The sequence below is a fragment of the Lithobates pipiens genome, unplaced genomic scaffold (genome assembly GCF_037356315.1).
Source record: "Lithobates pipiens isolate NorthernLeopardFrog02 unplaced genomic scaffold, aLitPip1_a1.2 Scaffold_120, whole genome shotgun sequence".
NCBI classification, from domain to species: domain Eukaryota; kingdom Metazoa; phylum Chordata; class Amphibia; order Anura; family Ranidae; genus Lithobates; species Lithobates pipiens.
In genome coordinates this window covers 72,062-84,944 of record NW_027507708.1, presented here as the reverse complement: position 1 = coordinate 84,944, position 12,883 = coordinate 72,062, and the positions used below count along the sequence as shown (strand labels likewise).

Sequence of the window (12,883 nt, the reverse complement as noted above, 5' to 3'; positions counted from 1 at the left end):
TGACCGATCGTCTGATATTTTATTATTGATTCTGATGACCGATCGTCTGATATTTTATTATTGATTCTGATGACCAATCGTCTGATATTTTATTATTGATTCTGATGACCAATTGTCTGATATTTTATTATTGATTCTGATGACCGATCATCTGATTGCATGTTGTGTGGGGGGAATATTCTCCTGGTTGTGATCGTCTCGTCGTTCGTCTCTTAGTTTTGGGACTTTCCTCCTCTGGGGTCGTTTTGATCATTTTGTTATTTGAGATGATTATCGTTGTGTTTTGTAGATGATCGATATGCTTGCTGGGATCTGTATTGTAGATTGAGCGTGGTGATTGAAGATCAGGATTTTCATCTCTTATCACAAATCTTTATTGATAATTGTCTCCTCATAAACAATACATTGTGTACCAAGCTGTCCAGTACAAGTGGCAGCTAGAGGGGTTGGGACAAACCAACAGACAGGGCCAGGGGAGGGGGGCTCTGGGAGGGGGCACAGGAAGGGAGAGGGGGGCTCAAGAAGAGGGACGGGGCTCTGGAAGGGGGAGGGGGCACAGGAAGATATGGGGGTGCTAGGAAGAAGGGGGGACTCAGGAAGAGGGAGGGGGGCTCTGGAAGTGGGAGGGGGGATCAGGAAGGAGGAGGGGACTCAGGAAGGGGTGGGGGCTCTGGAAGGGGGAGGGGGACTCTGGAAGGGGGAGGGGGCTCAGAGAGGGGGACGGGCTCTGGAAGAAGGGAGGGCTCAGGAAGAGGGAGTGGGCTCAGAGGGGGAGGGGCTCTGGAAGAAGGGGGCACTCAGGAAGGGGGGGGGGCTCAGGAAGGGGGAGGTGTTCTGGAAGAAGGGGAGGCTCAGGAAGGGGGAGGGGCTTAGGAAGGGGGAGGCTAAGGAAGGGGAAGGGACTCAGGAATGGGGAAGGGGGCTCAGAGGGGGAGGGGGGCTCTGGAAGAAGGGATTGCTCAGGAAGGGGGAGGGGGGCTCTGGAAGAAGGGGGGGTTCAGGGAAGGGGAAGGGGCTCAGGAAGTAAGCATGCGGTTTTCATGCAGAACCGGAAGCGTTGTCACCCTATAACAGGAAGTGGAGAAATAAGGGTCTCCTGGCGGGATCAGCGGGTTGTACCACTATTGTAGGATGGCTCTGATTGGACGGTTACACTTTCATATATGATGCTGGAATTGTCTCGGGTCCCCCAATCATGATGTGGGCGGTCCATGGCCTCAATAGTTGGGATTTATTGGTGTACAGGACACGGGGGATGGTAAATATGTGGCCCAGTTATTTTTTGTTGTGATTCCTTTAAGGGAGATGATAAAGAGCAGTTTTAAGTACCCAGCAGTGGCCACCCTGTAAGTCCTGAGGAGGGCAGCAGGGAGGAGGCAGGGGGATGAGGGGGGGTGGAGCCTGAGGAGGGCAGCAGGGGAATGAGGGGTGGAGCCTGAGGAGGGCAGCAGGGGGATGAGGGGGGGAGCCTGAGGGCAGCAGGGAGCCGGCAGGGGAATGAGGGGTGGAGCCTGAGGAGGGCAGCAGGGAGGAGGCAGGGAAATGAGGGGTGGAGCCTGATGAGAGCAGCAGGGAGGCGGCAGGGGAATGAGGGGTGGAGCCTGAGGAGGGCAGCGGGGAGGTGGCAGGGGAATGAGGGGTGGAGCCTGAGGAGGGCAGCAGGGGAATGAGGGGTGGAGCCTGAGGAGGGCAGCAGGGGAATGAGGGGTGGAGCCTGAGGAGGGCAGCAGGGAGGTGGCAGGGGAATGAGGGGTGGAGCCTGAGGAGGGCAGCAGGGAGGCGGCAAGGGAATGAGGGGTGGAGCCTGAGGAGGGCAGCAGGGAGTCCAAGTATCACCATAGTAACACATGTTCTGTTCGACAGCCCACTAACATGCAGCAACATTCTAGTCTGATAAAATGATTTCCAGATCAGCCGAGCCGGACTCATGTTACATTGTGATAGAAATTCACTGACGGAATGAGGAAAACAGACAGAACCCCAGATCCTGACCCCACCCCCATCCACCTTGACTCCAAGCACCAAGACCCCACGTACCCCTGACCCCATCCCCTGCTGACCCCATCCCCGCTGACCCCATCCCCCCTGACCCCACGCACACCTGACTCCATGCATCCCGACCCCCATCCACCCTTGACTTCACGCACCCCTGACCCCATGCACCCCTGACCCCACGCACACCTGACTCCATCCACCACTGACCTCAAGCACCCCTGAACCCATCCACCCCTGACCCCCATCCACCCTGACTCCATCCACCCCTGACCCCCATCCACCCTTGACTCCATGCCCCCTTGACCCCATGCGGCACTGACTCCATGCATCCCTGACCCCACGCAGCCCTGACTCCATGCCCTCATGCCCCCCTGATCCCATCCACCCTGACTCCAAGCACCCGTGACCCCACGTACCCCTGAGCCCATCCTCCGCTGATCCCATCCCCTGCTGACCCCATCCACCCCTGACTCCATGCATCCCGACCCCCATCCACCCTGACCCCACGCACCCTTGACCACATGCACCCCTGACCCCATCTGGCACTAACCCCATGCACCCCTGACCCCCATCCACCCTTGACTCAATGCCCCCTTGACCCCATCCGGCACTGACTCCATGCGGCCCTGAACCCACGCAGCCCTGACTCCATGCCCCCTTGACCCCACGCGGCCCTGACTCCATCTACCCTGACTCCAAGCACCCCTGACCCCACGCAGCCCTGACCCCACGCAGCCCTGACTCCATCCACCCCTGACCCTACGCACCCCTTACCCCATGCACCCCTGACTCCATCCACCCCTTACCCCATCCACCACTGACCCCACACGCCCCTGTCTCCATCCACCCCTGTCTCCATCCACCCCTGTCTCCATCCACCCCTGTCTCCATCCACCCTGACCCCACGCACCCTTGACTTCACGCACCCCTGACCCCATCTGGCACTGACTCCATGCGGCCCTGACCCCACGCAACCCTTGACCCCATCCACCCCCTGAATCCATGCACCCCTGACCCCCATCCACCCTGACTCCACGTACCCGTGACCCCATACCCCCCTGACCCAATCCGGCACTGACTCCATGCGGCCCTGACCCCATGCACCCCTGACCCCATGCACCCATGACCCCATCCACCCCTGACCCCATCCACCCCTGACCCCATGCACCCCTGACTCCACCCACCCCTTACCCCATCCACCACTGACCCCACATGCCCTTGACTCCGTGCCCCCCTGACCCCACGCACCCTTGACCCCATCCACCCTTGACCTCATCCACCCCGGACTCCATGCATCCCCGACCCCCATCCACTCTGACTTCACGCACCCCTGGCCCCATGCCCTCTTGTCCCCATGCAGCCCTGACCCCACACAGCCCTGACCCCACGCAGCTCTGACTCCATCCACCACTGACCTCAAGCACCCCTGACCCCACGTAACCCTTGACCCCATGTAACCCTTGACTCCATGCACCTCTGAATCCATCCACCCCTGAATCCATCCACCCCTGACCCCATCCACCCCTGACCCCACACACCCCTGACTCTATCCACCTCTGACTCTTTGCGGCCTATAATATCTCTAATTAGTAACGTTCATGAAAGTCTGTTAGGCTTAGTGTTGGGGGTGTTAGGATCAGTGTTGGGGTTTGGTGTTGGGGTTTGGTGTTGGGGTTTGGTGTTGGGGTTTGGTGTTGGGGTTTGGTGTTAGGGATCGGTGTTAGGGTTCGGTGTCAGGATCGGTGTTAGGATCAGTGTTAGGATCAGTGTTAGGATCAGTGTTAGGATCAGTGTTAGGATCAGTGTTAGGATCGTGTTAGGATCTGGTGTTAGGGTTTGGTGTTAGGGTTTGGTGTTAGGATCAGTGTTAGGATCGGTGTTAGGATCGGTGTTAGGGTTTGGTGTCAGGATCCGTGTTAGGGTTTGGTGTTAGGATCAGTGTTGGGGTTCTGTGCTGGGCTTTTTCCTTCACTGTTAAGTCTTCTCTCCTGCACTTGGGATGTAACCTAGAACTCCTTTCTTCCTCCTCAGGTCCCGCAGCTCAGCGCCCAGCCCCCAGCATCCAGAATGGCCCCTCGCCGGATGAAATGGAGATACAGAGGAGGTGAGCACCCGGGGGGGGGGGGCATTGAGCATCCCTGGGGGGCATTTTAAAACCTGATTGAACAGTGCAAATACATTCCAGGCCATGCGAAGCCTCACACTTCATTCTCCTTAGATAGAAAAGCTTGTCCCCGGCCAGCATGCTCCAGAGCCGGATCATTACCCTCCCCCAGCAGAGGGCGCTATATCCCAAGTGAGAGGAAATGTCCTTGAATAAAATCCTAATGGGGTTGAAATCCTCGGCCAGCTCCACCCAAAACCACACCTACCTGGGGCATGGCTGTAATCCGCAACGTCACCTATCAGAGGGCAGAATTCAGGACTAGCTCAGTTCAGTAGTGCCAAAAATACAACCGAGGACGATGAGCGACCCAAGCAAGTCCGTCCAACCTCTCCTTTCTTCCATCTCCTCCCCTCCCCTCTCCTCTCCATTCTTCCATCTCCTCTCCTCTCCTCTCCCCTCCCCTCTCCTCTCTTCTCCCCTCCCCTCTCCTCTCCATTCTTCCATCTCCTCCCCTCTCCTCTCCTCTCCTTTTCTCCCCTCTCCTCTCCATTCTTCCATCTCCTCCCCTCCCCTCTCCTCTCCTTTTCTCCCCTCTCCTCTCCATTCTTCCATCTCCCCTCCCCTCCCCTCTCCTCTCTTCTCCCCTGCCTTCTCCTCTCCATTCTTCCATCTCCTCCCCTCTCCTCTCCTTTTCTCCCCTCTCCTCTCCATTCTTCCATCTCCTCCCCTCTCCTCTCCTCTCCATTCTTCCATCTCCTCTCCTCTCCCCTCCCCTCTCCTCTCCATTCTTCCATCTCCTCCCCTCTCCTCTCCTTTTCTCTCCTCTCCTCTCCATTCTTCCATTCCCTCTCCTTTCCTCCCCTCCCCTCTCCTCTCCATTCTTCTATCTCCCCTCCCTTTTCCTCTCCATTCTTCCATCTCCTCCACTCCCCTCCTCTCTCCTTTCCTCCCCTCTCCTCTCCATTCTTCCATCTCCCCCCTCCCCTCTCCATTCTTCCATCTTTCCTCCTGACTCCTCTCCATTCTTCAATCTCCTCTCCTTTCTCTCTCTCTCTCTCTCTCTTCTACTCTCTCTGTACAGGGTCGGGGTCTTTGGGGTCTTGTAGCCCCTCCAGGTTCGTAATCTCTCCAATGACTGTTAAACAGATTAATTCATTTATCCAACATGGTTTTCTTCTGAGTCCTTCCTTATGTTTATTATTTGGGATTTTGTCAGGCGGGATTGTTGGGATTCTGAGACAGGCGAGTGATGACCGGTCCTTACTGGTCAGTACGTGCCCTCTTCTCTACTGCGAGGACTACGGCAAATCTACCCCCACTCACACCTATTGGATTGGAATCCTCTTCTCTCGCTCTCTTCTCTCTCCTCTCCTCTCGCTCTCTTCTCTCTACCTCTTCTCTCCTCTTGCTCTCATCTCTCTTCTCTCCTCTCGCACTCATCTCTCCCTCTTTTCTCCTCACCCCCTTCTCTCCTGCCCCTTCTCTCCTTGCCCCTTCTCTCCCTCCCCTTCTCTCCTCGCCCCTTCTCTCCTCATGCCCCTTCTCTCCTCATGCCCCTTCTTCCTCATCCCCCTCTCTCCTCATCCCCCTCTCTCCTCATCCCCCTCTCCCTCATCCCCCTCTCTCCTCATCCCCCTCTCTCCTCATCCCCCTCTCTCCTCATCCCCCTCTCTCTCTCTCTCTCCTCACCCCCCCTCTCTCTCTCCTCACCACCCCCCTCTCTCTCTCTCTCTCCTCACCCCCCTTCTCTCTCTCTCTCCTCACCCCCCTCTCTCTCTCTCTCTCTCTCTCACCCCCTCTCTCCTCTCCCTCTCTCTCTCTCTCTCTCCTCACCCCTCTCTCTCTCTCTCTCTCTCTCCCTCTCTCACCCCCTCTCTCTCTCTCTCTCTCTCTCCCACCCCCCTCTCTCTCTCTCTCTCTCTCCTCACCCCCCTCTCTCTCTCTCTCTCTCCTCCACCCCCCTCTCTCTCTCTCTCTCCTCACCCCCTCTCTCTCTCTCTCTCTCCTCTCTCCCCCCCCCTCTCTCTCTCCTCTCTCTCTCTCTCCTCTCCCCACCCCCTCTCTCTCTCTCTCCTCTCTCTCTCCTCACCCCCCCCCTTCTCTCTCCTCTCTCTCTCTCTCTCTCTCTCTCCCCACCCCCCTCTCTCTCTCTCTCTCTCTCTCTCCTCTCACCCCCCTTCTCTCTCTCTCTCTCTCTCCACCCCTCTCTCTCTCTCTCTCTCTCTCTCTCTCTCTCCTCACCCCTCTCTCTCTCTCTCTCTCTCTCTCTCTCTCTCCTCACCCCCCCTCTCTCTCTCGCTCTCTTCTCTCTACCTCTTCTCTCCTCTTGCTCTCATCTCTCTTCTCTCCTCTGCTCTCACTCTCCTCTCCTTTTTCTCCTCACCCCTTCTCTCCTCATGCCCTCTTCTCTCCTCATGCCCCTTCTCTCCTCATGCCCCTTCTCTCCTCATCCCCTCTCTCCTCATCCCCCTCTCTCCTCATCCCCCTCTCTCCTCATCCCCTCCCTCCTCATCCCCTCTCTCCTCATCCCCTCTCTCCTCACCATCCCCTCTCTCCTCACCCCCCTCTCTCTCTCCTCACACCCCCCTCTCTCTCTCTCCTCACCCCCCTCTCTCTCTCTCTCCTCACCCCCCTCTCTCTCTCTCTCTCCTCACCCCCCCCTCTCTCTCTCTCTCCTCACCCCTCTCTCTCTCTCTCTCTCTCTCCACCCCTCTCTCTCTCTCTCCCTCACCCCCCTCTCTCTCTCTCTCTCCTCACCCCCCTCTCTCTCTCTCTCTCTCTCCTCACCCCCTCTCTCTCTCTCTCTCCCCTCACCCCCCCCTCTCTCTCTCTCTCTCTCCTCACCCCCCCTCTCTCTCTCTCTCCTCACCCCCTCTCTCTCTCTCTCTCCTCACCCCCCTCTCTCTCTCTCCTCACCCCCCCCTCTCTCTCTCTCTCTCTCTCCTCTCCTCACCCCCCTCTCTCTCTCTCTCTCTCTCTCTCTCTCTCCCTCACCCCTCTCTCTCTCTCTCTCTCCTCTCTCTCTCTCTCCTCACCCCCCTCTCTCTCTCGCTCTCTTCTCTCTACCTCTTCTCTCCTCTTGCTCTCATCTCTCTTCTCTCCTCTCGCTCTCATCTCTCCCTCTTTTCTCCTCACCCCCTTCTCTCCTCGCCCCTTCTCTCCTCATGCCCCTTCTCTCCTCATGCCCCTTCTCTCCTCATCCCCCTCTCTCCTCATCCCCCTCTCTCCTCATCCCCCTCTCTCCTCATCCCCCTCTCTCCTCATCCCCCTCTCTCCTCATCCCCCTCTCTCCTCACCCCCCTCTCTCTCTCTCCTCACCCCCCTCTCTCTCTCTCTCCTCACCCCCCCTCTCTCTCTCTCTCCTCACCCCCCTCTCTCTCTCTCTCCTCACCCCCCTCTCTCTCTCTCTCTCCTCACCCCCCCCTCTCTCTCTCTCTCTCTCCTCACCCCCCTCTCTCTCTCTCTCTCTCCTCACCCCCCTCTCTCTCTCTCTCTCTCTCTCCTCACCCCCCCTCTCTCTCTCTCTCCTCACCCCCTCTCTCTCTCTCTCTCCTCACCCCCCTCTCTCTCTCTCTCTCTCTCCTCACCCCCCTCTCTCTCTCTCTCCTCACCCCCCCCTCTCTCTCTCTCTCTCTCTCCTCACCCCCCCTCTCTCTCTCTCTCTCTCTCTCTCCTCACCCCCCCTCTCTCTCTCTCCTCACCCCCCCTCTCTCTCTCTCTCTCTCTCCTCACCCCCCTCTCTCTCTCTCCTCACCCCCCTCTCTCTCTCTCTCTCCTCACCCCCCTCTCTCTCTCTCTCTTCACCCCCCTCTCTCTCTCCTCACCCCCCTCTCTCTCTCTCTCTCCTCACCCCCCCCTCTCTCTCTCTCTCTCCTCAATCCCCCTCTCTCTCTCTCTCCTCACCCCCCCCTCTCTCTCTCTCTCTCTCCTCAATCCCCCTCTCCTTTTTGGAAATTCCAATTTTGGAATTCCAGCTTCCCACAACTTCCCCATCGGCTCCTCTCACCTCCCTCCTAAAATAAACTCTTCTCCCGTAACGTTAAATTTAGACACATTCCGCCTCTCCGCCTTCCCACCGCTGTCTGCGGAATCCAGAGCGCCAAAAAGAAGCATACCTAGGAACATGGCGTCCAGTATTCCATACCCTCCAATCATTGTCCTCCAATCGTTGTCCTCCATTATCCTCCAATCATTGTCCTCCATTATCCTCCAATCATTGTCCTCCATTATCCTTCAATCATTATCCTCCAATCATTGTCCTCTATTATCCTTCAATCGTTGTCCTCCGTTAATTACCCTCCAATCATTACCCTCCAATCATTATCCTCCAATCATTATCCTTCAATCCCCCCATTGGATCTGTTCCTATCCTAGTCCAAACCCATGTGAGCGAAGCCAACCAGGAAGAGGTCCCAGTGCAGGCCAGTCATAAGAGGCCCGGCATTCCCACAGCTGTACTGACACACCCCCTTGTATATATACAACTGTGGGCCCCTTATGAGTGGCCCTGTAATCCTCCATCATACAACCAGCTCCATAAAGGCATGACTGTGCCCCCCCCCCCATGTACAAAGCCAGCTCCATAAAGACATGACTGTGCCCCCCCCCCCCTTGTACAAAGCCAGCTCCATAAAGACATGACTGTGCCCCCCCCCCCTGTGTACAAAGCCAGCTCCATAAAGACATGACTGTGCCCCCCCTGTGTACAAAGCCAGCTCCATAAAGACATGACTGTGCCCCCCCCCCATGTACAAAGCCAGCTCCATAAAGACATGACTGTGCCCCCCCATGTACAAAGCCAGCTCCATAAAGACATGACTGTGCCCCCCCCCATGTACAAAGCCAGCTCCATAAAGACATGACTGTGCCCCCCCATGTACAAAGCCAGCTCCATAAAGACATGACTGTGCCCCCCCCATGTACAAAGCCAGCTCCATAAAGACATGACTGTGCCCCCCCCCCGTGTACAAAGCCAGCTCCATAAAGACATGACTGTGCCCCCCCCCCCCCCCTGTGTACAAAGCCAGCTCCATAAAGACATGACTGTGCCCCCCCTGTGTACAAAGCCAGCTCCATAAAGACATGACTGTGCCCCCCCATGTACAAAGCCAGCTCCATAAAGACATGACTGTGCCCCCCCCCCATGTACAAAGCCAGCTCCATAAAGACATGACTGTGCCCCCCCCCCGTACAAAGCCAGCTCCATAAAGACATGACTGTGCCCCCCCCCCCCTGTACAAAGCCAGCTCCATAAAGACATGACTGTGCCCCCCCATGTACAAAGCCAGCTCCATAAAGACATGACTGTGCCCCCCCCCATGTACAAAGCCAGTTCCATAAAGACATGACTGTGCCCCCACCTGTGTACAAAGCCAGCTCAATAAAGACATGACTGTGCCCCCCCATGTACAAAGCCAGCTCCATAAAGACATGACTGTGCCCCCCCCGTACAAAGCCAGCTCCATAAAGACATGACTGTGCCCCCCCCCCCATGTACAAAGCCAGCTCCATAAAGACATGACTGTGCCCCCCCCCTGTGTACAAAGCCAGCTCCATAAAGACATGACTGTGCCCCCCCTGTGTACAAAGCCAGCTCCATAAAGACATGACTGTGCCCCCCCCCCCATGTACAAAGCCAGCTCCATAAAGACATGACTGTGCCCCCCCATGTACAAAGCCAGCTCCATAAAGACATGACTGTGCCCCCCCCATGTACAAAGCCAGCTCCATAAAGACATGACTGTGCCCCCCCCCCGTGTACAAAGCCAGCTCCATAAAGACATGACTGTGCCCCCCCCCCCCTGTGTACAAAGCCAGCTCCATAAAGACATGACTGTGCCCCCCCTGTGTACAAAGCCAGCTCCATAAAGACATGACTGTGCCCCCCCATGTACAAAGCCAGCTCCATAAAGACATGACTGTGCCCCCCCCCCCCCTGTGTACAAAGCCAGCTCCATAAAGACATGACTGTGCCCCCCCCCCCCCCCTGTGTACAAAGCCAGCTCCATAAAGACATGACTGTGCCCCCCCTGTGTACAAAGCCAGCTCCATAAAGACATGACTGTGCCCCCCCCATGTACAAAGCCAGCTCCATAAAGACATGACTGTGCCCCCCCCCATGTACAAAGCCAGCTCCATAAAGACATGACTGTGCCCCCCCCCGTACAAAGCCAGCTCCATAAAGACATGACTGTGCCCCCCCCCCTGTACAAAGCCAGCTCCATAAAGACATGACTGTGCCCCCCCATGTACAAAGCCAGCTCCATAAAGACATGACTGTGCCCCCCCCCCATGTACAAAGCCAGTTCCATAAAGACATGACTGTGCCCCCACTTGTGTACAAAGCCAGCTCAATAAAGACATGACTGTGCCCCCCCATGTACAAAGCCAGCTCCATAAAGACATGACTGTGCCCCCCCCCCTGTAGAAAGCCAGCTCCATAAAGACATGACTGTGCCCCCCCCCCCCATGTACAAAGCCAGCTCCATAAAGACATGACTGTGCCCCCCCCCTGTACAAAGCCAGCTCCATAAAGACATGACTGTGCCCCCCCCCCTGTACAAAGGCAGCTCCATAAAGAAATGACTGTGCCCCCCCCGTACAAAGCCAGCTCCATAAAGACATGACTGTGCCCCCCCCCCCCGTGTACAAAGCCAGCGCCATAAAGACATGACTGTGCCCCCCCCCCCCCTGTACAAAGCCACCTCCATAAAGAAATGACTGTGCCCCCCCCCTGTACAAAGCCAGCTCCATAAAGAAATGACTGTGCCCCCCCCCTGTACAAAGCCAGCTCCATAAAGACATGACTGTTGTGCTCCTCACCTCCTTGAAAGACAGACAGGGACACCTAGTGGTGATAACGGTATACTGCAAGAATCTCCTAGGACAAGTCCTCCCTGTATTGCAGCCTGCCAGTCCTTAGATGAGGCGGTTGCATTTGTTTTCTTTTTTTCCCTTATTTTTACCAGGTAATCCTGCGAAGAAGCACTTCCTGCTCCTGGTTGGCTGGCTTTCTCCTCCACTGTCTCTATGGGCGGAGCCATGGTTGTCACCCAGGCTGCATTTCAAACATGTCTGCCTTTGTTCATCACCATCACAAGGGGGTGATGGGAATAGTAGTTTACAGAACAAAAAGAAGCTTGTTTTGCTTCCAGTGTAGCTCAGAGGAAGTGACAAGGACACTACATTTCTGGCAGGATCAACATGTATTTTTCTGTACTTGCTGAAAATGTTCTTAGTCTGAAGTAAAAAAAGAAAACTAAGGACCGGTAATCTGCAATATGGGACATTTCTGTTTTGCGGATGTGTTGTCTTTTAACTGATGACGATTGTTATTTCATACAATATAAATGGTTTGTTATGTCATTGTGCAGGCAGATGATGGAGCAGCAACAGCGCCAAGAGACCCTGGAAAGGAGGACTTCAACCACAGGCAAGTGGTGACCCGCTCTGGGGTGTGTGCATGTGTGCTTGGGGGTTCCTTTACCAGAATGCTGCACTGACATTGCTTTGCATTCATGTTTCCTGATCCTATGACTACACAAAATATCCCCGCAGAGGGGACGAGGGGGTGATGGACAAGAGGGGGTGATGGGACAAGAGGACGAGGGGTGAGGGGACGAGGGGGTGATGGAGCGAGAGGACGAGGGGTTGATGGGGCGGGTGAACGAAGGGTTGGACGAGGGGATGAGGGGGTGATGTTGAGAAAGGGTAAGGGGGTGATGGGACAAGGGTATGAGAGGGTGAGGGGGCATGAGGACGAGAGAGGGAAGGGACAAGAGGGCGATAGGGTGAGAAGGTGAGAAGACAAGGGGGTGAGGGCGCGGGAGGATAAGGGGATGAGAGGGTGAGGGGGGAGATGGTGAGGGGGCGAGAGGATGAGGGGAAGAGAGGACGAGGGGGTGATGGGGCGAGAGGACGAGGGGGGAGCGAGAGGAAGAAGGGGTGATGGGATGAGGGGGCAAGAGGACGAGGGTGCGAGATGGTTAGGGGGTGAGGGGACAAGAGGGTGAGAGGGTGATAGGGGTGATGGGACAAGGGGGTCAGGGGGCGAGAGGACGAGGGGGTGATGTGATGAGCAGGTGAGGGGGTGGGGATGAGAGGATGAGGGGGTGATGGGACGAGCGGGTGAGGGGGAGGGGTGAGGGGACGAGAGGGTTAGGGGGCGAGAGGACGAGAGAGTGAGGGGACAAGAGGGTGGGAGGGGGCAATAGGGGTGATGGGACGAGAGGGTGAGAGGACAAGGGGGTGACGTCACCCAATCGCAGTACACACGGCTTACTCTGGACACGGTATTTGGTTCAGATTCTTCCCCAAATTATAAAGCCCCGCCCACAACAATCCCCAATCACAATAGGAGATGAGCTCCTGGATTCCGGTGAAGTGTCACTCTGAGGGTAACTCTTCACCTTGAGATTCCAGGGTCAGAGGTCACCTGAAGTCTGACAGTCGCCTCCCTGTGGAAGTGAACCTGTCATCTATTTTACACTCAGAGGATGTGTCTGCTTTCACCTTTACACCCCACCTCCTTTCACCTCGACTTCTAAGCCCCACCCACCTGCCTGCACCGGTCCAATAAAAGGCATGGTCACTCACCATTTCTGACCAGACAGGGGGGACATTTGGGAAAGGATTAGGTCAGAGGTCAGGCAGTCAAATGAAATCCAAGCGGTAGGCGGAAGGTCGGAATCTGATATCGGCTCCTGGGCAGGACTTCTATATGAAAGTGTCAGAAATCCCGAGAAGAGGAAATCACACAGTGCAGATCACTTTCTACAGGTT

At 56.3% G+C, this 12,883-nt stretch overlaps 1 protein-coding gene across 16 annotated transcripts in view; it reads left to right on the top strand.

The window, feature by feature from the left end:
• The window catches only part of EVL (Enah/Vasp-like), a 136,843-nt gene that overhangs the window by 78,605 nt on the left and 45,355 nt on the right, over positions 1 to 12,883 (top strand). For all 16 annotated transcript variants that reach the window (XM_077474674.1, XM_077474672.1, XM_077474671.1 and 13 more), the window contains 2 exons: positions 4,027 to 4,099; positions 11,476 to 11,534. In XM_077474674.1, coding sequence (XP_077330800.1) covers positions 4,027 to 4,099; positions 11,476 to 11,534 — 132 coding nt within the window. The remainder of the gene's footprint in view (positions 1 to 4,026; positions 4,100 to 11,475; positions 11,535 to 12,883) is intronic.